Consider the following 25,866-nt stretch of genomic DNA (forward strand, 5'->3'; position numbering starts at 1 on the left):
GACACTGTGAACAAAGGCTCGAACACAGGAAGATTGTCTTTGAACTGCCGGCAGGGGACGAAGCCACTCATGACCGACGCCCAACTTCTGCAGCCCTCTGCTAAGCTATTTATTGAGCGCATATGCACATTTAAGTGATACATTAGTAAAATATAGTCTTTTTGATATGAATACCACACCCCTGGACCTCCCAAGCACCAACATCCATAAACCAACAGAACATAGACATTTTAATGGCCGGCATGATCCGCTAGATTTGTAACCTAGCTAATGAGCTTTTCTCAGACATGGGTGTACGAAGTACTCCCTTGCGCTCTGGGTTGGGTATCAACAAATACTCCTTTCCGAACAAGGCTCAATTTATTACACGAGGATGACATGTTGACAGGCTGGTTCTTGTTCTTATCAAAGTGCCCCAAAAAACCATTGTGTATTGTAGTCGCACATGTTCAATCAACTAAACATATACATAACTGCATGAAACTTATATTCTGTCTATTCTCTATCAATCTTTAAACCAAGAGTGTCCAATAAAGGAGTCACAAACTTCCACAAGTCATCATTTCAGAACTTTGCTGCTGTGAAATGTAAATTTCTCCACTGAGAGACCAATAAAGACAAATCCAATCCAATCCAAGTGCTTCATGAAGTTTCATTTTTCCACCACTAGCTTCGGCTACCGGAGTGTGGCTCCCTCACCTGTTTCGCCGCCTCCAACAAAGCTTCGGCGTCCGCTGGGCCCAACTGCTGGACCAGCCTATACAGAGCGCCATCTTTGTTCTGAAGAAGGTTAAAAGGGTGATCCAACTCTTGGATTCTCCCCTCATCCAGCACCTGCGAAGCAGGAGACCACGGAGGCGCTCCGATTGATTCGCAAGAGGCGCATGTCTCGGCAGAGGGATGCGTCGCTCACCAAGATGCGATCGCTGTCGATGATGGTGTTGAGTCGATGAGCGATGGTGAACACGGTGCAGTCTCGGAACTCTTGACGGATCGTGAGTTGGATCAGCTCATCCGTTCTGCAACGTTGGCCAAACGTCAAGGACTTTCGTACTCATCAGTCGATGTGAGGGTTGAATGATGTTGAAAAATAAAATCCCAGTTCACGATCCACTTTAGGCAACCGTCTCGTCTCCGTCACCTGGGGTCCACGTTGGCCGTGGCTTCGTCAATGATGAGAATTCGGTTCTTTCTCAGGATGGCTCTGGCCAGGCATACCAGCTGCCTCTGGCCGACACTGAAGTTGGAGCCGCATTCGGCCAGAACAGTCTCCAACTTGGTGGGCAGTTCCTCCACCATGCACTTGAGCTGGACCTGTTAGCGAAAAAATGTTCATCATCAAATCCATGTGTGTCTATGCGTGTGTGTGTGTGTGTGTGGGCACGTGTGTGTGTGTGTGATTTTATATTGCTATTTTTGTGAGGTCCACGATGATTTTATGTCATACGTAGTGACAACATTTTTGACAAGTGAGGACATTTTGCTCGGTTCTCACAAGTTTTTCATTCTAAACGCTTCTAGAGGGTCAATATATGCATCTCTTCAAGCTGATAAAAAAAGCTTATCCTGTGACTGTAAAGTGTCCTTTAGAGTTTTGAAAGGCGCTTCTAAATTGAATGTATTATTATGATTATTATTTTTAGAGACGTCCTCACAAATGCATCAAAGATGATTTTTTTGTGTGTACAGTGATACCTTGGCTTACAAACTTAATTGGTTCCCAGATAGTGTGTAAGGTGAAAAGTGAGTATCACAAACATTAATTTCCCATAGGAAACCATTAAAATGAGAATAATCCGTTCCCAGGTCCCCATAAAACATAATTTTCTACTAATTTTCTAAGCTTTAAAATACCCATACCTTATTTTATGTATAATAAATGTGCTATGGTATTATAATTAAAGAAATAAACTGTACAGTATAATAAAGTAGTTTTATTTACCTTTGTGATGGTCGTTGATGGCTTGATGGAATGGATTGGCCGTTTTCCTCAGCATTAAACACTTGATGAGGAATGTAACCTTCTTCTTTTGCCATCTTGAGGAATGATCCTTGTAGGTGCTTTCTCTGCGATAATTTTATCTAGTTCCTCATCAATTTTGTTCTGTTTAGCTGGGTTGATTGCTTTTTGCATCTAGTCTACAGATGGCTTGCTTGTGTGGGTTATTTGTGGAGCCTGATTGATGGGATATTTTAACCTTCCAGTCTACACTCTGCCTTTGAACTATCAAAGTTGAAACTCTCTCACTGTCGTCTGCCTGTCTCTTTAATGTTTAAACCACCTCCCCTTACTGCCGCGTTCTTGACCAATCACATGCCTTTAACCGAAGACTAGGGGCGGGGAATAGAGGAGAAAAAAAAGGCGGCAGCCATTTTCTTTTTGGAGCACGGCTTCACTCTCTCTCTGTCTGTAAACCCCCCCCCCCTCACTGCTGCATTTTTGACCAATCACGTGGCTTTAACCGTAGACTGGGCGCGGGCAATAAGGACCAATACCGTCGGCTGGCATTTTCTTATTAGAAGAACGGGCTCGTTTGCGAACGACACATCACTCATTGTGGCAGCTCCGTGTGTATCCCGAAAAATAGTTTGTATGCCAAGGTAAAATTTTCATAAATGTAATGTTCTTAAACCGAAAAGTTTGTAAGCCAAGGGGTTCGTAAACCGAGGTATCACTGTAAATGTATTTTCATTTCACTTGATACACAAACTTTTTACTGTCTACCGCCATCTTTTGGATTTTTACATTTTTATGTCCCAGCAAAACAAATTGTAGAAAACAGTCTCATAGGATTATTAGAAAGTAAAATACTGATTTATTTTCATTACATCTAATAATTGTCGATGTTTAATTAACTTTTTTTAACAAACATAATGATCTGAAAAATAACTCATTATGCAAAGCCAACATTAGAATATGGCCTCAGACCCATCTGAAATTATGCCGTAAATCAAAAAAAAAAAACTAAATATAAAAAACTTATTTAAAAATATAAAATTATTTATAAATTAAAAAAAAATTAATATATATAAAAAAACTAATTTAAAAACTAAATTAAATTTAACTAATTTAAAAAAAAATAATTTAATTAAGTACAGATTTATCAGATTAGATTAGCCTTCATTGGTGTGTGTGCGTGTGTGTGTGTATGTGTGTGTGCGAGTCAACGTCGGCGGATATTTGCCTGTTCCAGAGCCTTCCACAGGTCAGCATCCGTGTGCTGGTTAAAAGGGTCCAGGTTCTTCCTCACAGTATCAGTAAAAAGTATCGGGTCCTGGTCGACATGGATACAAAGATCACAACAAAATGACTAATGAATGCTTTTCCTTTTAAACCCCGCCCCATCCCTCTGCACGCCCCTTTTGTAGTTGTTTCCAACTCTTTTTTGTTTAGCGCTTCAATTTCATTCTCAATATTTTTGTGGAATCTCCTGCAACCGCTTCACGTTGCGAATGAAAGGGAGGTGATCTCATCCTAATATATGTTTGTAATTAACGTTATTGCTAATATTTAATGATGAAAACAAAATTGAAAATATCTCAAAATTATATTTAACGTACAAACTTTCTTGTATGCCTTACACACATCTAAAAATGTGCAAAAATTATATAGAATACGGCAAAATGCATCCGGTTGAGAGGTATGCTTTTACATAGTCCAGGGGCGAGTGACGACGTATCTCTACTATATTTATTTACACACATGTTTTTTTTTTCAATGTCTTTGACAGGGGTCCCACCTGAGGGATGATTGACATCTTCTGTCGCAGGTCGTGCAAGCCCAACTCAGAGGTCAAGACGCCGTCAATGTAGATGTTCCCCTGCGGCTCCGTCAGACGAAAGAGAGCCGCCGCCAAAGAGCTTTTCCCGGCTCCCGTCCGGCCTACAACGCCCACCTAAGCAACGCAACGTCGACGGAATAACTCTTTTTCACTCTCACGGTTGACACGATGGAAAAATTGTTTCACCTTCTCGTTCGGGCGGAAGACAGCGTTGATGTCCTTGAGGATGAGAGGTCCGTCCACGCGATACGACAAATGTACCCGGTCAAAAGTCACCTGGCCTTGGCTGGGCCAATCACGGGCAGGCCGGGTCGGGGTTACCCAGGGGGCTTCGCTTTTTAGCTCACTGTATTCCACCACCCTCTCTACCGAGGTCATCTGAAGACATGGCGTTACGGATGTTCAAAATTCATCAAAATTCCCTCGTAGCTTTTGTAGAGACAATCCATTCGCATACCATGTTCTCTAACTCTGCACTTTGCCTCACAGTCCACTGGAAGTGTCCGACAAGCGTCACAGCGTACGTCAGCACGAGGCCCACTTCGCCGGCCTCCAAACCTGACAAAAAATAAACAATTTTTTTCTAGTTTGCCTGAGATGGAAAACAACGTAACACACTCACACAAAAAAAAAAAGAGTTTCGCAATGACTAACCAACACTAAATTTCTGTAAGAGTTGTTTTCTATTAAAAAAAAAATGTCTGTCCACATGTGTTGATGCACCCTTTGTGTTCAAATATGTTGCTGTAAGGGTAATAACACTCTCAAGTCTAAGCATAAAAACAAACAAACAAACAAATAAATAAACATAAATAAATAAATAGAAACAGCGCGGACAGTTTGTGTCTCAAAAGACACAGACGAGAGAAGGCAATAGTTGAACGTCCTCACCATCTCGGAGTAAAATGCACCCAAATGTCGCCACAGTGATGAAGATGGAGCAAATGCTGTCCAAACGGAGTGCAAACCAGCGGGAGGTCATCAGGAAGAGAAACCAGGCCTCTGAGATCAACAATGACAACATTATCATCGAAAACAGGCGAGAGAGCGAGGGGAGGGGGGCGAGGAAGGGAGTGAGAGGGAAAGAATGAGAGAAGGGGGGGCAAGAGATAGGGGGTGTAGAGGGAGATAGAGAGAGAGTGAAAGAGAGGGGGGGTTAGTGTGGGAGGCAGAAAGTGAGAGAGGGAGATGGGGGGAGCGAGGGGTAGAGAGGGGGAGAATGGAGGAAGAAATGGAGAGAGCGAGAGAGAGAGCAGGGGTGGAGGGAGGGGTAGGTAAGGAGAGTGGAGAAAGAGAGAGGTGGCAGAATGTAGGGGAAAATAGAGAGAGACATAGAGAGAGAGAGAGAGAGAGAGAGAGAGAGAGAGAGAGAGAGAGAGAGAGAGAGAGAGAGACGAGCGGGAGTGGAGGGAGAGAGGGGGAAATAAAGAGAGGGCGGGTAGAGGGGAGGGAGAAAGAGGAAGAGAGAAAGAGAAAGGAAGAGAGAGGAGTGGAAGAGAGGAAAAGATAAAGAGAGACAGAGAGGGGAAGAAAAAAAGAGAGGGATAAAGGAAGAGAGAAAAAAGAGAGAAAGGAAGAGGAAGAGAGAAAGAGAAAGGAAGAGAGAGAAACAGAGGAAGAGAAAGACAGAGAAAGAGAGGGAGAAAAAGAGAGTGAGGAGAATATTAGGTAGAGGAAAAAGAAGAAGACAGGAAGAGAGAAAGAGAGATTGAGAAAGGAAGAGAGAATAAAGAGAGAGAAATGAAGAAACACAGGAAGAGAAAGAGAGAGAGAGAGAGAGAGAGAGAGAGAGAGAGAGAGAGAGAGAGAGAGAGAGAGAGAGGCGAATATTAGGGAGAGAGAAAGAAGAAGAGAGGAAGAGAGAAAAAAGACAGCGAAATGAAGAAAGAAAGAGAGGAAGAGAAAGAGAGAGAGAGAGAGAAACAGAGGAAGAGAAAGAGAGAGAGAAAAAGAGAGTGATAAAGGTAGAGAGAAAAAAAGAGAGAATGAAGAAAGAGAGAGCGAGAAAGAGAAAGGAAGAGAGAAAGAGCGAGAGAGAAACAGAGGAAGAGAAAGAGAGAGAAAGAGAGGGAGAAAAAGAGAGAGCGAGGAGAATATTAGGAAGAGAGAAAGAAGAAGAGAGGAAGAGAGAAAGAGAGGGAGAGGAACCTGAGTGTCGGTCCTGATGCGAGTCAAAGGCTTTAGTGAGTCTCTCCTCTCCCCCAAAGGCTCGGATGGTGCAGAGACCCTGAAGAGACGACGAAAGATGGGAGAAGACGGGACTGCGTGCTGCGAGGGAAAGAGCGGCAAGCGTCACAGGCCGTCACGGTTTATTTCCGCCAAAGTGGCGAAAAGCCTTTGAGACGTACCCGTGGACTCCAGACGTTTGATGTCGCGTGACGTGGACAGATAATACCGGCGCAGGTACAGGAAGAGGAAGAGCAACGGAGCGACGGAGACCAGCAGGAGAGGGATGATGGAGGCGGCCACGGCTAAAACGCCCACGTTCTGCAAAAAAAGCTGCCACAGCCAACAACGTTCCTTCAGCAACCTATTTCCAAAATAGTTTGGACATCAGACACTGATAAACAATCAACATGGCCGCTCAGATGATCGGCGGCGTTGCAGGAACTGATCCCTATTTTAATTTATTTACTGCCATTCCCGAATAAATTTGGAAAATTGAAAAGCATGACATGGAGTGCCATTCCCAAATCTGCTTGGATTTTTCGTGCAGGGAGTGGGGGTGCCAGTCAAGCGCTGGTCAGACCTCTGGCAATGTTTTTCCCTTCCAAGAAGGGACAGCATTTACCTTTGTGTATAGCCACCCCTATTTCAAACTCCAGACCCATTTAACTTAGAATTAACTCTTTTTTTGTCATGAAAGAAGAGCGTCTAAGGTTTCTTACGCTGCATTGAATATTTATGTCGTTCTCAAACTCGATATTCTGTGGCTCCTGCAATTTGAGTGAAAATGACAAAAACCCTGGCACTGCAATGGACACATTTTTGCACATCGTCTGGCAGTGAATGAGTTAATTTCCATTTCAATGTCTATGCTCACTTTGCACACATTCCACTTTGGATGAGTACATTTTTTGGGCAATGGATACATATGTTATTTGACATCATCGTGAAATATCAACGGATCAGCGTTATTTCTATGTACTTTACAGTTTTATCTTGACTTAGGAGGTAAATGACCATTTTTTTGGGCGGTATTTGAAATAGAGGAAAACACGGGCTTGCCGGCGTGAAAAAAAAACGTCTTTGCTTCATCCCCTTTAGAAATGCTTCAGAAAAAAAATCCTCCCACCACCTTTTTTTTTGCAATCCCCACAAAAAAAATTCTGAAACGGATATAAAGCTTCCATATTTTTTTTTTTTGTTTTATGAAAAACACATGACTGACTGAGCCGCAAAACCCCAAAAAAAAAAAAAAATATTCAGCAAAACCTGTGAATTTGCAGGTGCTAAATTGCGGGCATGCACGAGTCTAAAAAAAACAACAAAATGATACAGACACACACAATGAAGTGTTGTGTGCACCATGCTCCCTGTGCCCATTTTTCATTTTGTTTACGTCTGAAAGCGGTTAGCAAAGTACGGTTTTCCTTTTCTTCATTTTACAAGAGTGGAGGCATGTCCGAATCTCACTCGAGATTCCAATTTTGACACCACAAAGCAAAAGACAAACAAATAATAATATATAATATACAATACAGTAAAGTCTCGTTATATTGATATTCAAGGGAGTCCGAAAAAATATCGATATAACCGGGACTATCGATATATCCGACCCTGTTTGCATGTAATTTTCTCCGTGCGTGCATAGAAATAGTATCGATATAACCGGGACTATCGATATATCCGATATCGATATAACGAGACTTTACTGTATATAATAAACAATAAATAAATAACCAAACAAATATATAAATACACAATTTCACAAATAATCAAATAAATAATAACTAATAAATAAATACATACATAAATAAATAACAAATAAACAAATAAATAACCAAATAAATAAATACAAAAACAAACAAACAAATAAATAAATACATAAATAGCAAACAATTAAATTAACAAATAAACAAATACATAAGTAAATAAATAAATACATAAATAAATGAATGAATAAATAAATAAATACACAACTAAACAAACAAATGACCAAATAGCTAAATAAAGAAATACATACATAAACAAACAAACAAAACAAATAAATAAATACATAAATAAATAAATGAATGAATTAATTAATTAGTTAATTAATAAATGGAAAAAGAATGCTCATTACATCTAAAACTCATACACTTGGACACTCAACTTTTTTGTTTTTTTAATTTGAGTTCACTCATGTCCTGCGAGTATCCTAAACTGTTTAAAAAAACAAAGCAAAGCAAAACACAACACAACACAACACAAAACAAAACAAAACAAAACAAAACCAAAAAAAAACTATGCCTTGACTCAAGACAGGTTGGGAAACACGGATCAAAACCTCTCCTCGTCCGACGACTCCTCACTTGATAGAAGTCCACAAAGATGAGTGGTAACATGGAGTCCATCTGGCTGATATCTTTGGAAAAGCGGTTGAGAATTCTTCCTAGCACGCGGGGGAAAAGTGGGGAGGGGGGAGACAAGCAAAATTTCAACCCAGACCTGAATTCATGCCACAATCGTTCTGAGTGACAACGTTGCCAAATATTTAGACAAGGCGTCGGGGGTTTCACCGATGGGGTTAACGTCGAAGAAGAGCACCGGGGTGCGCAGGACGGCGTGGAACATGCGGTTGTGCAGCATCTGGGTGGACCGCACCAACCCGTGAAAGATCACTAAGCTCCTAGCGTAGCCCAAGATCACCACGGCCGCCGTCAAACCTGGATAACACCGCATCATGGGATGATCACGACGGGACTTGACATAAAGAACGAAGGATTCTTGGACTGACCAGAATAAACGCCCAAATAAAACGGGAGGTTGTTGTCTTGGAATGAGACTGTCTCATTGGCATTTTTCTCAACCGTCACCACTGCCGGCGCCGCGGTTGCGTTGTTGCTGTTGTTATTGAGGTCACCTTTGGCCCTGTCCGGAACAAGATCAACACAAGGGATCAATCTTCGATTTGGTTGTGCGATTGTGTGGAGAAGCCAGGTCGCTGACTCACCAGAACACAAGCCACCAGTCCTGGAGAATGTATGCGACCTGGGAAGAAGTGCAAAGACCAACAAGGTGTCCATAGGATTTTCTTACAAATGTATTTAAAATATGATAATAATACCATATTTTCCAGTGTATAAGGCCCACCCAAAAGCCTTAATTTTCTTCAAAAGATGAACCTGCGCCTTATACGCAGGTGCGTCTTATATGTGAAGTCATATTGAGGCACAAAAGATTCCCGCAATTACTGGCAGAAGCCACCAATTCCATTCCTCCTCTATTGTTAATAATAATTATAATAATAAGAATAATAATAATAATTATTATTATTATTGTAATAATAATAATAATAATAACTATTATTATTATTAATTATAATTATTAGAATTATTATTATATGCCATTATTTATTACTATTATTATTAATAAAAAAATAATAATAATAATAATGATTATTATTTACCATTATTTATTATTATTATTATACTCATACTATACTAATTATTATTATTATAGTTATTATCATATCTGTACTACTACTACTACTAATAATAATAATAATAACAAAAATAATGAATAAATAACAATAACGTATATAATCTATCTAAATTTATATATTTTATATATACATTTTTAAATAATTTTATAGTGGTAAAAGAAATGTGAAATTGTCGAATGTCTCCCATGTTGAAATACACATTAAATCTAGAATAGCTGTACATTAAACTATTTTGAAAAAGTGACTATAATAAGGTAACAAAAAAATGATTAGAATAACTCTTAGTTATTTGATTACACGTGAGAATTCTTTTTTGGGGGAGACATTTTAACAAGCATCATAGAATTTAGCATTTTGATTGGCTTTTGTGGGCCAAGCAAAATGAAGTGGCGGGCCAAATTTGGCCCCTGCGTCCCCGAGTTTGACACACGTGATCGAAGCAGAAAACGCATGTTAAGCAAAAGGAGGAAAAATGCTGTGCGAGATCCCTGTCACTCACTCTCTCTCTCTCTCCCACAAACACACACACACACATCAGAAAACCACAAAAAAGGTTCCGACTGACCTCAGCGATGACGCTGAGGAGCAAAATGGCTAATAAGGTGAGAGGGTGACAGTGGGCGGTAAAATACTTGACGTAAATATCCATGCCGACATTTCCTTCGGCACGAGACTCCTCTTCTGCGGCGTGGTTGCTCTCAACCTGTAAAACAAGTCGAGTTTCCCCTCAAAAATATTTCAATAGAACGCAAACAACTCACCCTAAAATGAAGCGATAGAATGAAGCAGGAACGGATCTGGCTATGTGGATAACAACCACAAATGATAACGAGGGATGACGATATTTCTCTAATTTGAACTCAGATGGCCCTGTGGTTGATTGATTAGCGTGTTGGCTTCCCAGTGCAGAGGTACCGGCTTACATTCCGGCTTTGACCTGTAGAGTTTGTATGTTCTCCGGGTGCCTGTGTGGGATTTTTTGAGGGTACTCTGGTTTTCTTACACATTCCAAATACACGCATGGCTGACTGATTGAACGCTCAAAATGGTTCTGAGGTGTGATTGTGAGCGCAGTTGAACTCTGTGTGCCTTGCAATTGGCTGGCAAGTACAGTGGTACCTTGGCTTACGAACTTAATTGGTTCCCAGACAGAGTGTGTAAGGCGAAAAGTGTGTATCCCCAAAAATTATTTCCTATAGGAAACCATTAAAATGAGAATAATCCGTTCCCAGGTCCCCATAAAAAATAATTTTCTACTTTCTAATTTTCTAAACTTTAATACTACTTACTACTTACTTACTTTACTTTAAGTCCTGAAGAATGAATGTCTCTCTGTGTCTTTGTTTTGTCATAGTGTCTCTATGCTGTCATATTATTTGTTATTTAGTTTTTTTTTTTTTTGTTATTTTGACTTCAAAACGGCGCCGCGAGAGTGGCTGCCTTTCCAGCAGCTCATGTATTTTGTTTTTCTTTCATTCCTTTCATCACTTTGCTGCTGTGAAATGTAAATTTCTCCACTGTGAGACTAATAAAGGCATATCCAATCCAATCCAATCCAATCCAATCCAATCCAATCCAATCCAATATACCTTATTTTATGTATAATAAATGTGCTATTGTATTATGATGAAAGAAATAAACTGTACTATACAATAAAGTTATTTTATTTACCTTTTTGAAGGTCGTTAATGGCTTGATGGAATGGAGTGTCCGGTTTCCTCAGCATTAAACACTTGATGAGGAACATAGGCTTCTTTCACCATCTTGAGGAATGATCCCTTGTAGGTGCTTTCTCTGTGATAATTGTATCTAGTTCATCAATTGTGATCTGTCTAGCTGGGTTAATAGCTTTTTGCATCAAGTGTACAGATGACTTTTGCGGGTTATTTGTGGAGCGTGATTGATGGGATATTTAACCTTCACTCTACTTTTGAACTATCAAAGTTGAAATGGGTCCAAATTTCAATGTTTTCTATCCATTTTCTCACCATTTTACTTTTTTCAGTGTTTTTTTTTTGTTTCAAGCTCTGTCCTCTCCCTTTCGTGTGTGTGTTTTCTCACTCTCTGTCTGCCTGCCTGTCTTTAATGCTTAACCCCCCCCCCCCCCCCCCCCCCACACACACACACACACACTGCTGCGTTCTTGACCAATCACGTGGCTTTAACCGAAGACACCATTTTGTTTTTTGGAGAACACCCTCACTCTCTCTCTGTCTGTAACCCCATCCCCTACTGCTGCGTTCTTGACCAATCACGTGGCTTTAACCGACGACTGGGGGCGGGGAATAGAGGACAAAAAAGGGTCCGCTGCCATTTCCTTGTTTGGAGAACGGGCTCGTTCACGAATGACACATCACTCATTTTGGCAGCTCCGCGTGTATCCCAAAAAATAGTTCGTATGCCAAGGTAAAATTTTCATAAATGTAACGTTCGTAAACTGAAAAGTTCGGAAGCCAAGAGGTTCGTAAACCGAGGTCCCACTGCAGTTCAGGGTATCCTCCGCCTACTCTATGCATCTATCCATCCATATGCAAAAATATATATACCAAAAAAGGCTATGCAGTGGTTTCTCTAAGATTTAAACATTCTGGATCTTACGGGAAGGAGATCTGGGCCATTGCAGTCCGTTGGCAGGAGGGCGCCGTGCGAGTAGTGCGAACTGTTGGAGTGAACGGTCCTCTTGCTACAGAGGGACTCCTTGTCGCAGTTGCCTGCCATGTAAGGGTGGTCCTGCTCCTCCTGGCTTTGTAGCAAGAAGCCGACATCAAGGCCGGAGCTCTGCAATTCGCTGTAGGTTCCCTGGGCCACGATGCGACCCTGGAAGGAAGTCGCAAATACGCAAAAACGTCAGATTGATATACAGCGGACATCTTGCAAACTTTGTGTTTGACAGCTTTTTGTTTCCTCCCTTTTGAAATGTATTTATTTATTTTGAATGAATATATAACGTTAATCAGCATTTTTGAGGTGTTCAAAAACATCGATATATTTTTAATTTATTTGGATTATTTTCAATGGATGTCTGTGTTCAGGGTCATATTTTATTTTGTTTGGAGTACATGTGAGAGTTCATGTCATCATTGTACATTTTTCTAATAGAATTCATTTTTGCACAGAGGTAATGATCAACCTAGATGTTTTGAACATTGTATTTATATTTTTATTTATTTGTTGCATTCATTAATTTATCTATTTATTCTATAATTTATATTTATGTATGTATTTGTCATTCATTCATTTATTCATTTATGTATTTGTTTATTTATATATCTATCTATTTATTGATTCATTTTTATTTACAAGTACTGGTAATACCATACATTTTTCAAATTCGGTTCATTTTAATTTAACTGTGAGGGACAACAAATCAATTACTTGAAAAATATTTTTTATAATTAAGTATTCTTGATTTAATTACTAATTGCAATATATTTTAATTCAACCAAGATTCAGTCCATGCGTGACTTGAGGATTTTTACCACTCTGGCCATGCTGGAGAAACAGAAACTATGAGCAGGTAGTACTGCACTCGTAACCAACTCCAAACCAGTTTTCATCCCAACCCATCACGGTCCAAATTTGCGACACGAACCTCTTTGACCACCACAATCCAATCGACCGAGCACAGGTTCTGAAGTTGGTGAGTGACCAGGATTCGACACTTGTTCTTCAGCAGTCCGCAGATGCACCTAGTTGACAAAAAATGTCACACTTTGGGGCGAGGACAGAGCAGAGTAAGACAAGGTCAAGGTCAAGGTCAAAATTCGTAACATTGATTCTCTTCCCACCTTCAAATCCCATCTCAAAACCCACCTATTTAAAATCGCATTTTCTGTGTAGCTTCATCTCTTGTTTCTATTTATTAATGCATTTTATTTATGATTGTATCTGATTTTCTTTCTATGCTTATCTGTGACTGTAAAGTGTCCTTGAGAGCTTTGAAAGGTGCTCGAAAATAAAATGTATTCTTATTATTACTATCAAGGAATTATTTTGTCCGAATAAATGGCTGTGTTTTGAATACGCATTGTGCAGAATGTGCATGTTGTGTATGAGTGTGGTTTTGCTATAGTGTAGAGCACAGGAGTCAAAGTTAAGGCCCGCAGGCCATATCTGTCCCTCCACATAATTTTATCGGGCCCACGAAAGCAAATCAAGCATGTCAAGTGCCATGATGCTCATTAAGTCCAAACCAAAATTTCAAATTGTCCCACATTGAACCACAATAACAGTCATTATTTTTGAATTCAAATTAGAAAACTAGTTATTCATTCATTTGTTGTGCGCTCTGTATGTAATATGTGGAGGGGATGAAACCTTATAATGGCTTCCACGAATTCATAACAGCCCTTGAGAGGAAACCGTAACTACAATGTGGCTCGCAACAAAAAATGAGTTTGAGTGTAAAGGATATTTAACATTTATCTTAAAATTAAATTGTATCACATATCCTGTTATCTGCAAGTGTCACTATACAAGTTTCTTAGTCGGCACAGTTGTGTGTTAGACTTGAACTCATAAAAAACAGCGATGACTACAGTGGAAAGGATACAGGGGACCTCATCCCTCCATTTAAGATGCTGTAGATTGACAAAATGTACATTGACGGAGTGATTGACAACTCACGCTTCAAAGAGAAACTTCCCCACTTCGACGTCCACGGCACTCAGAGGATCATCTAAAAGGTAGATATCCGCTTCCTCGTAGACCGCTCTGAGAATGCATCCACACACACATAATCATTCTGGTCGACCATATTTCAGAAAACAAACGCACCCAGGAAACATTTTCCCACCTGGCGAGGTTGATGCGAGCTTTCTGCCCGCCACTGAGGGTCCCTCCCTTGTCCCCAATGAGGGTTAAGTCTCCGTCCGGGAAGAGCTCGAGGTCCTGCACTCCATGCCAATAAACACAAAACAATCTGCAGCCTCAGATGATGTGCTGTTTCCAACAAACGTAAGCGAAACTTATTTGAATTACAGATGAGGTCCAGTTTATTTTATAAAGTCAGTTAACAAGTTGTGTCCATAATTTGTAAAATGGCTTAAAATGACTTCGACTGAGCATATATGACTTCTATTGAGCGTACAAAGATTCCACGGCATATTTTATGTTTTAAGATTTGCCCTGAATATTCAGGAAGTCTTGTTTTCGAGTTGATGACGATGCCTGACATGACGTCACGCCTGGAACGCCCCTGACCGAGAAAGCGACACACAATGCACTTTGGGTACTTTGTTTGGTCTGAAAACTTCGTGCTGATCCGTATTGATGGCGAAACTAGAAGGAAAACACATGGCGCAATGGTGAATCGTTGTGTGTTGCACCAAGACTACTATTTGATACTAGCTGACACAAATTCCCAGCAGAAAAATCAGCCCATTTCCAACGGAGCTTGGGCGCCATCTTCTGCATTTTCAGGGAGTTACATTGGAGTCCAGACAACTCAAAATGATACAGGAAGGACTTCTTTAATTGATTGCAAACATTTATGCTTTCCTGTTCAGAACTACTTGAATCATATTCATAACTGGATGAGTAACAAGAAAGCATCTTCTCCGAATCTGAAGCCATTGTTTTGATTCTAGAGCAAGCCAAGAGGTCCGGGCGTGATGTCATGAACAAGGGGGTGGGACCTTCTGAAACTTTCTGAGGTTATTTTGAAGTAGTTTTTGGACACTTTAAGTCATTTTATTGGTGTTTTGCACTTGCTAAAAATATCAACCTGCGTGTTTTGGGTATTTTATATGCTAGAAAACGTTTTTCTGATGTCAGTTAGGAAACAAAAAAATTATGTTGGTTGTCCTTTAGCAGTGAAAAAAATGTGGACATTGATTTGGGTCAAGAAGGATGTTTTGTTGCTTTTACACTGAAAGGGGGAATTTGCAATTTCCAAAGCAATCACTTTATGGCTCATGTGGTAAAACTGACAGCAGTCAACTAACTAACTAACTAACTAGTTTGTTGGCTAACTTGCTAACTAGGTTACTAACTAGCTTCGTGAGCTAATGTTCTGACTAACTAGCTAGACAGGCAGAGAGGCAGGCACAGACAGACAGACAGACAGACAGACAGACAGACAGACAGACAGACAGACAGACAGATAGATAGATAGATAGATAGATAGATAGATAGATAGATAGATAGATAGATAGATAGATAGATAGATAGATAGATAGATAGATAGATAGATAGATAGATAGATAGATAAACTAACAACTGAACAAATAAATGCAAATAAAATATTTGCATCAATAAATAAACAAAGTAATAAAATTATAACTGAACAAATATATAAAGAATCAAATAAAAATTACACACATAAAAATGAAGGAACAAACGAATGAATGAACGACCGACCGAATGAATGAATAAAAAAAAAAGTCACCCCCGTGCATTTCCAACACCAACTCACCTTTTTTAGAGCGCAGGCCTTCAGTACCCGCCGATACCTTAGAGGATCCAGCCCCCTCCCAAACAAGATGTTACTGCGGATGGTCCCGGGGAACACCCAAGGCTGCTGTGATACATAGTTGAGTTGACCTCTGACCGCCATGGTACCGGCGTCGTGAGACAGCTCGCCCAGGATGGCGCTCAGCAGGGACGACTAGGCAGAAAAGGGGTGGTTACAGATGACTGTTTTTTCCTTAAACGCTCTCGGTTTGTTGTGGGATGTAATTTATTTTCATGCAGCCCACCTCAAAGAACTTCGCCATATATAATTGTACCGCAAGAGGGCGCCAGAGTAGCACCCTTTGAGGTTTTCCTGAAGATCTGCTCACCTTTCCGGCCCCAACGGGTCCGATTACAGCCACCAGTTGATGAGATTCCACTGTGAGAGAGATGTTCTGGAGAGACGGTGAATCCAGAAGCTGAAAAGAAGAAGATAGAGCCGTGATTTAAAAAAAAAGTGTGCCTACATCCATCCATCATGGTTGGGATGAGTATCACGTGTACTCTACATCCTAATATTTTTTAAGCATAACTGTGACCAAGGGTGTGAATTCTACACCCTCACATAGATCCAAAAGTATGCATGCAAATGACAAAAGTACTTGGTTGGTTTGTGATGCGTGTCTTGGGGTTTGTCATGTGACGTGAAGCTGCAGTTTTTATATTCTACAACCCTTGAATGATGAAGTCTGAAGGGGAGGAGCGTAATCACTGCCTCTGTTCGGAGAATGCCACCCGACCCGCTCGGAGTAAAATGCAAAGTGAATTGTGCTACAAGCTTGCTGCTGGCTACAAAAAAACAAAACGACAATGAAAGTTGTTAACGGGATATAAATGTTGTGAGGTGTATCTATTAAAAAAAAAAGATTAACTTGACCAATGATTAGTTATCGATTAATTGCCGTACCTCGAAATATCACTGTAGCTTACTGAGAAGCCGAGACGTCAAACTGCTCCACATGTGGTCAAGCCACGCATATAAGAAGGAGATACTGTCCAGAGTATTATTCATGAATCGTTTGGTCATAGAACGGTCACCTTATCCCAGTAGCACGTCAACTTTGACATCTCGATGGTCTTTGGGTTCTTTTCTTCCAGCGTCAGCTTTCTTCGGTTCATTTCATCCAACAGGAGAAAGTTCTAGGGTGGAATGGGAAATGAACAACAGTGAAATTTCCCTTTGCGTGGGCTAAAGTTTTGTCAAAGGATGTAAAATACTCCAATTGTACTTTTTATACCTTTAACATTGAGTACCATATTTAAAAAATGAATGAGTTCATTAACTCATTCACTGCCATTCACAAATTTATTCGGGAATTGAAAATATGACATAGAACGGCATTCCCGAATTTGTTTTGACTTTTGTTTTTTCACGTTTGCGTGGCAATAAAGCGCTGGCCATGGCCTCTGGCAATGTGTTTTTCTTTTCCACAAGGGGGAGGGGATCATTTCCCTTTTTCCCCATGTTAGCGCTTTGTTCCAGCTTCGGCTGTTGTTAACGCGCTATAAAAAAAACAATATGTATGTATTGCTTTGCATTTTGGACACTCACCCTCAATTTAAGCTTATATAACTCCAGGCCCATATCATTTAGGAATTAACTATTTTTTTCTGATGAAAGAAGAGAGTCTACAGTTTCTAACACTGCATTGAATGTTTATGTACTTCCAAAACTCAATATTCTGTGGGTCCTAGAATTTGAGGGACAATGACAAAAACCCTGGCACTGGAGTGGACACATCAGTGAATGAGTTAATTAGTTACTTAACTTAAAAAAAACATACTTGAACACAAACTAAAAGAGTGAGTTTTTGAGAATCACCGCAATATAGTACTGGATCCAAAGCGCACATTTTCTCCGCTTTTTCTTTCCCTTTATTAGGCACAATCAACATCAGGTGTGCCCATTGCATCCTTTTTTATGGTAGTAGTATAAAATACTGTCCCTACCCATCAATGTAAGTGAGTAATAAGTCAGCGTAGCGTAGCATAGACAAAAACATGTTACCGTGATCCTGCGGACACTGACGATGGTCTCGGATAGTTTCTCAATGGCCAGCGGAAAGAAGAGCGTGACGGTGATCTTGATGGTTCCGTACAGGGACACGGTAACGAAGACTCGGCTGGCGCTGACGTTGTTACCCAGCGCGGCGTAAAACGCAAAAGTGACAAACACCACAATCTTGCTGCTGACGAAGAACGTCGCCATGTTGAGTCCACGCAGGTAGGAGCTCTTTATAATCTGGTTTATTTCCTTTCTGATGAGACAAGAGCAAAGCAGTCAGTCACATGAACCGATACCGGTCAGATGTAGAAAGCACTACCAGTCCGACGGAAAAAAAAAGTTTACATTTATTCGCGTAGAACACTGATGTCAAACATACGGCCCGCGGGCCGGAACCGGCCCCAAAGGGAGGTTTGATCAGCCCGCAGGATAATTTAAAAGTGGGAACAAATGCACAGACGACACTACTAGTAAGACGTGCGCAGCGGCTGATAAGTTCATTCAAGGTCTCGCTTTTGTGAACTATGCCTGGGGTCTTAGAGATAAAGGTTTGCGGGAAGTACTTATTCAACCTTGAATATTTTCCAAAATCAACAGAAAGAAGGACATGCCAAATCTGCAAATCAGATGAGACATGCTCATTCAATTCCTGTCAACAAACGGATTCCAAAGTCTGCATGTGAGGCCTCAGGGGAACTTGCGGCTTGGCACCCCGATAGTCCAACGTGCCCATTGCCGCCACAATAGCGATCGTTCTTCTTCCCAGAAAGTAACTTCTGACAACTTCTTGATCTGTCCTTCTCACCCGTAGGTTTTTGAGGGATTATTATTAGTTTTTTATTGAAAAATTTTGCTTCCAAATATCCCCCAGTGGTTCATTTCGGTTACCTTCTGGACTCTGTGACGAGAGCTGAAAAGGGGATTTCCCAAGCGTACATCTTGATGATTCGGACACCAGACACCACTTCATTCATAATGCGGATCCGACGGTCGGCTAGGACTGCCGAGTTGGTCCTCCGTGAAAAAGAACAAAACAAAATTTTAAAAAATTGTAATCGCATTTTTGAGAGGAGTCACTTTGCAGTAAAAGAAACATTTGAACTACAAATGGTGGATCAACACACGTAGACAGAAAAATGAAGAATACTCTGAGGCAAATATTTGTGAAAATTATAAATATTTTTGCAGCTTTCATTGTCAGTCCTAATACCCTGTGTGTGTTTGGCATTTCTTTATGTATTATATTCCCACACACACACATAGTATATCAGAAAGTCATATTATTATATCATAACATTGACAATAAATAACCACAAAAAAAGTTTCACACCCCCTTAAAAACCCCTCTCACCTGAAAATTCCAAAAAGTTTTCCAAACCATGTCTGCACGGGCAACATGAGCATGAGAACAGCCACACCCGCCAGACACGAGGGGCCAATCTCGTACCAGAGAAAAGTGATGACCACAACCGCCTGTAAGGGTCCCACCCACAGGTAATGCAAATTGAGCGTAATCTGCACAAAAGCAAAAACAACAAGCATGCAATGAAACTGGATGTGTTGTTGGCTAGAACACGGTTGCTGTGGGGCAAAACTATACACCGCTAAAAATTAAACATGAACTAAATTTGTTTTAAAAAAAAATCTATTTTGAACTCATTCGCTGCCAGACTTTTGCAAAAATGTGTCCACTCAAGTAGCAGGGTTTTTGTCATTGTCACTCGAATTCTAAGACCCACAGAATATTGAGTTTTATGACAACCTAAACATTCAATGCAGCGCAAGAAACTTTAGACTCTCTTCTTTCATCAGCAAAAAAAGAGTTAATTTCTAAATTATATGGGTCTGGAGTTATCTGAGCTTTAAATGGAGGCAGTCCAAAATACAATGCAACACATACATATTGGTTTATATAGCACTTTAAAGGACAACCGACATCACTTTTTTCGTTTCCTAACTGACATCAGAAAAACCTTTTATAGCATCTAAAATACCCAAAACACACAGTATGATATTTTTATTCAAATGCAAAACACTAATAAAAATGACTTAAAGTCTCCAAAATCTGCCAAAAATTGAGCTACGAATTGGGCATTTTCAGAAAGTCCCGCCCCCAGTTCGTGACGTCAAGCCAAGACGTCTTGCATTGCTGGAGAATCAAAACAATGGCTTCAGATGCGGAGAATATGCTTTCTTGTTACACATCCAATTATTAATATGATTCAAATAGTTCTGAAGAGGAAAGCATACATGCTTGCAATCGATTGAATAATTTGCCATTTTGAGGCCGCATTGGGGGGAAATGTATGCCGAAAAAAGAGGCAGAAAATGGCGATCAAGCTGCTGTGAGGAATTAATCAGCCCGTTTCCACAGGCTGATAAATTCCTTATATGGAGCTTGGTCGCCCTCTTTTGGCTCTTTTTGGTGCAACATGACGTTTTCAGACCAAACAAACACAGCAAAATGCATTGACGTGATGGAAGGACTGCTACAATATGTCCTTTTTTTCGGTCAGGGGCGTTCCTTCAGTGATGTCACGTACGGACTCGTCACGAACTCAAAAACAAGACTTCCGGAATATTCATCGCGAGTCTTAAAATGTAAAATATAGCTATATGGGGTGGAATCTTTTTTAAATACACTCAGTAGAAGTCATTTGAAGCCATTTTACAAATTATGGACACAACTTGTCCAGAGACGTCGGTTGTCCTTTAACAACAGCTGAAGCTGGAACAAAGCGAAAATATGGAAAAAGGTCAATGCTGCCCCTTGTGTAAAGGAAAAAACATTGCCGGCGGCCATGGCCAGCGCTATAACGTCACCTGAACAAGAAAAAAACAAAACCCGAACAAATTCGGGAATGGCGCTCTACGTCATATTTTCAATTCCTGAATTTTTCGGTCAGGGGCGTTCCTTCGTGAATGGCAATGAATGAGTTTAAAAGAGCGGCATGGTGTTCGACTGGTTAGCATGCTCGCCTCACAGTGCAGAAGTCATGGGTGCGGCATTCCTATGCACGTTCTTTGCACGTTCTCCCAATTCTTAGGATGTTTTATTTCTGGGTAATGGCAGTATTTGAAATAACGTCTGCCCGGAGGCCCAGGGCGTACAACAAACAGCGAACGAACGTTCGTTTGGCAATTTGCATACTCGGCACGGCAGCCAAACAGAAGCCTGTTTCGTGCTTCGGACTATACCGTGACTGTAAAGTGTACTTGAGAGTTTTGAAAGGCGCTTAGAAAGAGGAGTCCACGTGGCTTTTAGCAGACAACGCAACGCAAACATTGCATTGTGCACCATGGTGACAAACGACAACTGGAGCAAAATCCTCAGCAAGGGATATTTACCATAAATTAAGCAAGGAAGCATCTGTGGTAGGTACTTTACTTCCTTAATTAAAAAAAATCCTTTATACTTCGCAACAATGTTGTTTTTTTGCGATTAGTCGTCTTATTGTGTTTTTTTGTGTCAGTTGTGAAAAATGGGGTAGGCAACTTTATGGCCGGGCGGGCAACTTTTCAGAGTTGTCTGCCCTGGTGTCCGCTAACTTTTTTTTATGAGTTTCAGACACTGGTAATGGTACCCAGTTTGGCCACCAGTCAGTTGTCCGCCGTCAAAACAAAACCAAAGTATTCCCTCACGTCTTCGTGTTTCGGGGACAGATCGACCAGAAGCGTCACCAGTTCCTGTGGCGCAGTTCCTATGGTTGCCATCTGTTCCTGTTCCAGCGGTACGAGCCCCGCAGCAGCCACCTGACCCTGCTCTGCTCTGGCGGTGCAAAGTCTGCGGCCGCTCTCCGGTCAAGTGTGGCCTCCGGAATGGCTATTTAAAGACTTGCGTGCTCACCGTTTGGCCCACCCGCTGTGGCATTTCATGTCTCTCGCCTGAACATGGTCTGCTACCCTTCTGATTGACCCAGAGGAATGTTCCTGAATCTCAAGGTGCCTCATCCTTGACATTTTCCTCTTCGGGACTTCTACTGGGACAGACCTCACATGCTGTATTGGGCACGGCGGGTGCCCCCAGCTACCGCTGTGACCCGATGTGACCTTGTTTTGGGTTGGGTGTTTTTGTTATTTTGTTATACAGTCGTACCTCGACTGACAAATGTATCTTCATACAAAGTTGTGAAGCTACAAAAGGCTTCACCGCGAAATATTGGCTCTACTTGTGAAAAAAAATTCAAGATACAAAAATACAGTATGGGGAGCTTCTCGGATTTCCGATTTTCCTGAATGCAACATACTTAGAGCTGGTCTGCCATTGGCTATTACCTAGCGTCATCCTGGCATCTCATTGGCTAAGAGTGACCTCTACCGAACTGGTCTATGTGTGCCGTCAGATTTGTATCCATGCTAAATCGTCATGTGGACATTCGGTTTTCGGGCGATGAGGCGTTCCGATAGTTTTAAATGTGAGTCACCCAGAAAAGGGTACTTGAAATGTCGCAGCACACCTGACCTCATCGAAACGGGTGATGTCATTTGAAAGGAGGTTTACAATTTGGCCCGTGGTCGTTTGTCCCATCGCTTGGCTGCTGAGACGAAGAGCCTGAAGAGAATCACAAAAACATTTAATCAGCAGTTGGAGGTAAGAACAAAATACTTTGTTATGATACAAGCAGATGTTTTTTTGTTTTATCAGCCTGGAATTTTTTTTTTTAATTTTAGTTTGAATCTCACATATCACACATATCTGACAGGACATAACAGAAAATGGCGTAGTGAAGGAAAGGTTATACTGTTAATTATTCAAAATGTAGAGGATTTATTTGTATGTTTGTGTGAGTGGTCTATCCATCTAGTGATCTATCTATCTCCGGGGTGTCAAAGTCATTTTTTGCCGCGGGCCACATTGTAGTTATGGTTTCCTCTCGAGGGCTGTTATGAATTTGGGGAACCCATTAGAATGTTTAAATCCCTTCAAATATTACAAATAGAGCACACAGCAAATTAATGAATAACTCGTTTTCAAATCTGAAGTCAAGAATAATGACTTTTATTTTGGTTGACATCCAAAAATATGAAATTTTGGCTCAGATTTTAGCAATCATCATGGAATTTAACAAGTTTGATTTGCTTTCGCGGGCCAAAAAAAATGATGTGGCGGGCCGGATTTGGCCCGCGGGCCTTGACTTTGACACTTGTGATCTATCCAGTATCTATCTAAGATAGATTAAAAAATATATTATATATATATATATATATATATATATATAATATATATATATATATATATATATTATTATTATTATTATTATTATTTTTATTCTTTACCCAAGTAAATTTCAGTCTGAACTTTTTACTTGTACTTTACGTAAATACAGAAAAAAAAAGAAAACATCTGCATCATCTTTTACGGACCTTACAGTACATTAGACGACACAAGGCCACTCTTATCCTCATGCCTGTTCTTTGGACAAAATAGTAGTGGAGATGCTGGAAGATGGTCAAGCCGAAAGTGGAGAGACACATGGCGGCGGCGCAGCTGTATGCCATGCAAAGACTTTGCTGGTCATCGCCATCATCATTCTCAAAGAACATGATGATTTTTCCGAGAAGAAGTGGCTGGATGACTTTTACGGCCTCCTGTCAAGGGAAACACACTCTGTCAAACGTCAAAGGAGGAAAACCAATTTCGTGGCTCGCTTGGACAACAGCAGAGATGTTCTCGTCGAGAAAGTGACATCAGCAGGATGCCATTATGTCACGGACCTCGCTGCTCACTGGACTGGAAGCAACAAATTGGTTCCTGTTTGCCAATTTAGATTTGAGATTATCGGACAGGCGTGCTAAAACAGACTCCCGCTGATACCCTGGATGGCTTGGAATTTAAAAGGGCCATGTGGGCATTTTTGTTCCTTACTTTTGAGCTCCTTGGACTTGGGCTCGTATGTCATCACGGAAAGTCACCCGCGTGATTTGTTTAGCACAATTTTGATGCAACCTGTTCAGATTTTTTTTTTGAAATCCACGTTTGGTACCGTCATTGACTGGATGTTGGGACACTGGACGGGAATCAAATCTTGGCGATCTGCATGAAAGGCGGTTGCGTGTTCTACCGCAATTATAGGGCTAGGATGCAAATCTTGACAAAGAGCTTGGCGACGGACGGGCATGCTGGTGGCAATGTTTTGGGCAACTGTAATGAAATCTACCCAAATAATAAATAAATAAACAAACAAATAAATAAAGGCACAAATATTTTGGCAAACATTATTGCCATGTAAACAAAAACACAAATAAATAATAAATAAACAAACAAACAAACAAATAAAATCGCTTGTATTTGCCAAAATTCCAAAACAACATATTGTCTTCTGTTACCAGGTCACTTGGCGGTCCTCCAATATAAAATTTGGGTTCAGATCTGAATTAAATTATGGATCGTTGTGTTATTTTTATTTATTTATTTATTTATTTATTTAAAGGACAACCGACGTCACTTTTTTGTTTTTTAACTGACACCAGAAAAACGTTTTATAGCATCTAAAATACCCAAAACACTCAGTATGATATTTTTAGTCAAATGCAAAACACCAATAAAAATGACTTAAAGTGTCCAAAAACTGCAAAAAAATGAGCTGCGAATTGGACATTTTCAGAAAGTCCCGCCCCCAGTTCGTGACGTCACGCCAAGACGTCTTGCTTTGCTAGTGAATCAAAACAATGGCTTCAGATTCGGAGAATATGTTTCTTGTTACACCTCCAGTTATGAATATGATTCAAATAGTTCTGAAGAGGAAAGCATACATGTTTGCAATCGATTAAAGAATTTATTTGTGCCATTTTGAGGCAACATTGGGGGAAAATCTCTCACCCAAAAAAAAGAGGCACAATATGGCGACATCCTGTTGCCACCTCCGTTTACACAGGCTGACAAATTCCTTATATGGCGCTTGGACGCCCTCTTCTGGCCTTCTGGCGGCTTTTGGGTGCAACACGAGGTCCCCAGACCAAACAAGTACAGCAAAATACATTGACGTGATGGAAGGACCGCTACAATGTGTCTTTTTTACGGTCAAGGGAGGTCCTTTAGTGACGTCACGTACTGACTCGTCACCAACTCAAAAACAAGACTTCCTGAATATTCAGCGCGAGTCTTAAAACGTAAAATATAGGTATATGCAGTGGAATCTTATTAAAATACGCTCAGTAGAAGTCATTTGAAACCATTTTACAAATTATGGACACAACTTGTCCGGAGACGTCGGTTGTCCTTTAAGCTTCACTATTTCCTCTTGGGAGGCCTCCACATTGGGCAATTTGTCGGCTGTCACTCAACATGGATCAGCTCCCTTTGGGCGTTATAATTATTTATTTCATCTCATATGGTTTATCTCTGCCTTTTCATGTCAACATAGTTCAGCAGGGTATGTGTGTGTGAGTGAGTCCATCTTTTTAACTTGTATTTCTGATATTTTAATTGCATGGCCCTTTTAGGAATTAGGTTTTTCTGTCTAAAAAGTACGATATTTTTCTACAGTTTATTTCCCTATGAATGGGGGCTGCTGCGTTTGTAATGTTGATATTAAAAATGAAAAAAGAAAAATGCACTGGTGTTTTAAGGAGATTTCCCCTAGAGTCCATTTTTAAGTATATTACGTCCCTGGGATTGCTCACAATAGGGTGTTCTTGTCGCCCGGCACGGCGGGTGGACAGTTGCTTATTTACTCGCCCGCTTGCAAAACAGGGCCCTTCTTCACGTGGAGTTGGGTCTGTTTCTCATTTCCCCCCTGTTTTATATTTTTGGGGGGAGCGACCCCCCCCCCCTATATGTGACTCTTTATTGTCACATATCAGCGTGTACTCCAAATTTGTAGTCATTTCAACGTACAATCAAAATAATTGTGCATACCAAAGAAAATGCAAAGATTCCCGCTACGGCGAATGACTTCCCATAGCACTTAATCAGAACTTTGTTCAGCGTGGGCTTCCGTAGTTGCTTGGTTGCCCTTTGAAATTCAAGCTCCCAGCAC

The 25,866-nt window shown here is 40.7% G+C and overlaps 1 protein-coding gene across 4 annotated transcripts in view; it reads right to left on the reverse strand.

Annotated features, from left to right (window-relative positions):
- Nucleotides 1–25,866, reverse strand: part of LOC148903736 (ATP-binding cassette sub-family C member 4-like) — a 36,273-nt gene that overhangs the window by 2,112 nt on the left and 8,295 nt on the right. For all 4 annotated transcript variants that reach the window (XM_089007841.1, XM_089007857.1, XM_089007849.1 and 1 more), the window contains exons 3-30: nucleotides 25,746–25,866; nucleotides 23,252–23,476; nucleotides 22,350–22,439; nucleotides 19,239–19,402; nucleotides 18,776–18,901; nucleotides 17,891–18,140; nucleotides 16,921–17,022; nucleotides 16,212–16,301; nucleotides 15,845–16,036; nucleotides 14,225–14,319; nucleotides 14,056–14,142; nucleotides 13,022–13,118; nucleotides 12,028–12,246; nucleotides 9,995–10,132; nucleotides 8,938–8,975; nucleotides 8,722–8,855; nucleotides 8,504–8,650; nucleotides 8,297–8,376; nucleotides 6,131–6,281; nucleotides 5,931–6,050; nucleotides 4,674–4,784; nucleotides 4,240–4,340; nucleotides 3,969–4,160; nucleotides 3,741–3,896; nucleotides 3,186–3,275; nucleotides 1,142–1,314; nucleotides 914–1,019; nucleotides 700–834 (exon numbers count right to left, since the gene is read on the reverse strand). In XM_089007841.1, the coding sequence (XP_088863967.1) occupies nucleotides 700–834; nucleotides 914–1,019; nucleotides 1,142–1,314; nucleotides 3,186–3,275; nucleotides 3,741–3,896; nucleotides 3,969–4,160; nucleotides 4,240–4,340; nucleotides 4,674–4,784; nucleotides 5,931–6,050; nucleotides 6,131–6,281; nucleotides 8,297–8,376; nucleotides 8,504–8,650; nucleotides 8,722–8,855; nucleotides 8,938–8,975; nucleotides 9,995–10,132; nucleotides 12,028–12,246; nucleotides 13,022–13,118; nucleotides 14,056–14,142; nucleotides 14,225–14,319; nucleotides 15,845–16,036; nucleotides 16,212–16,301; nucleotides 16,921–17,022; nucleotides 17,891–18,140; nucleotides 18,776–18,901; nucleotides 19,239–19,402; nucleotides 22,350–22,439; nucleotides 23,252–23,476; nucleotides 25,746–25,866 (3,730 nt within the window). The remainder of the gene's footprint in view (nucleotides 1–699; nucleotides 835–913; nucleotides 1,020–1,141; nucleotides 1,315–3,185; nucleotides 3,276–3,740; nucleotides 3,897–3,968; nucleotides 4,161–4,239; nucleotides 4,341–4,673; nucleotides 4,785–5,930; nucleotides 6,051–6,130; nucleotides 6,282–8,296; nucleotides 8,377–8,503; nucleotides 8,651–8,721; nucleotides 8,856–8,937; nucleotides 8,976–9,994; nucleotides 10,133–12,027; nucleotides 12,247–13,021; nucleotides 13,119–14,055; nucleotides 14,143–14,224; nucleotides 14,320–15,844; nucleotides 16,037–16,211; nucleotides 16,302–16,920; nucleotides 17,023–17,890; nucleotides 18,141–18,775; nucleotides 18,902–19,238; nucleotides 19,403–22,349; nucleotides 22,440–23,251; nucleotides 23,477–25,745) is intronic.

This window comes from Hippocampus bargibanti, linkage group LG01 (assembly GCF_051943395.1).
Source record: "Hippocampus bargibanti isolate YZ-2025 linkage group LG01, ASM5194339v1, whole genome shotgun sequence".
NCBI classification, from domain to species: Eukaryota; Metazoa; Chordata; class Actinopteri; order Syngnathiformes; family Syngnathidae; genus Hippocampus; species Hippocampus bargibanti.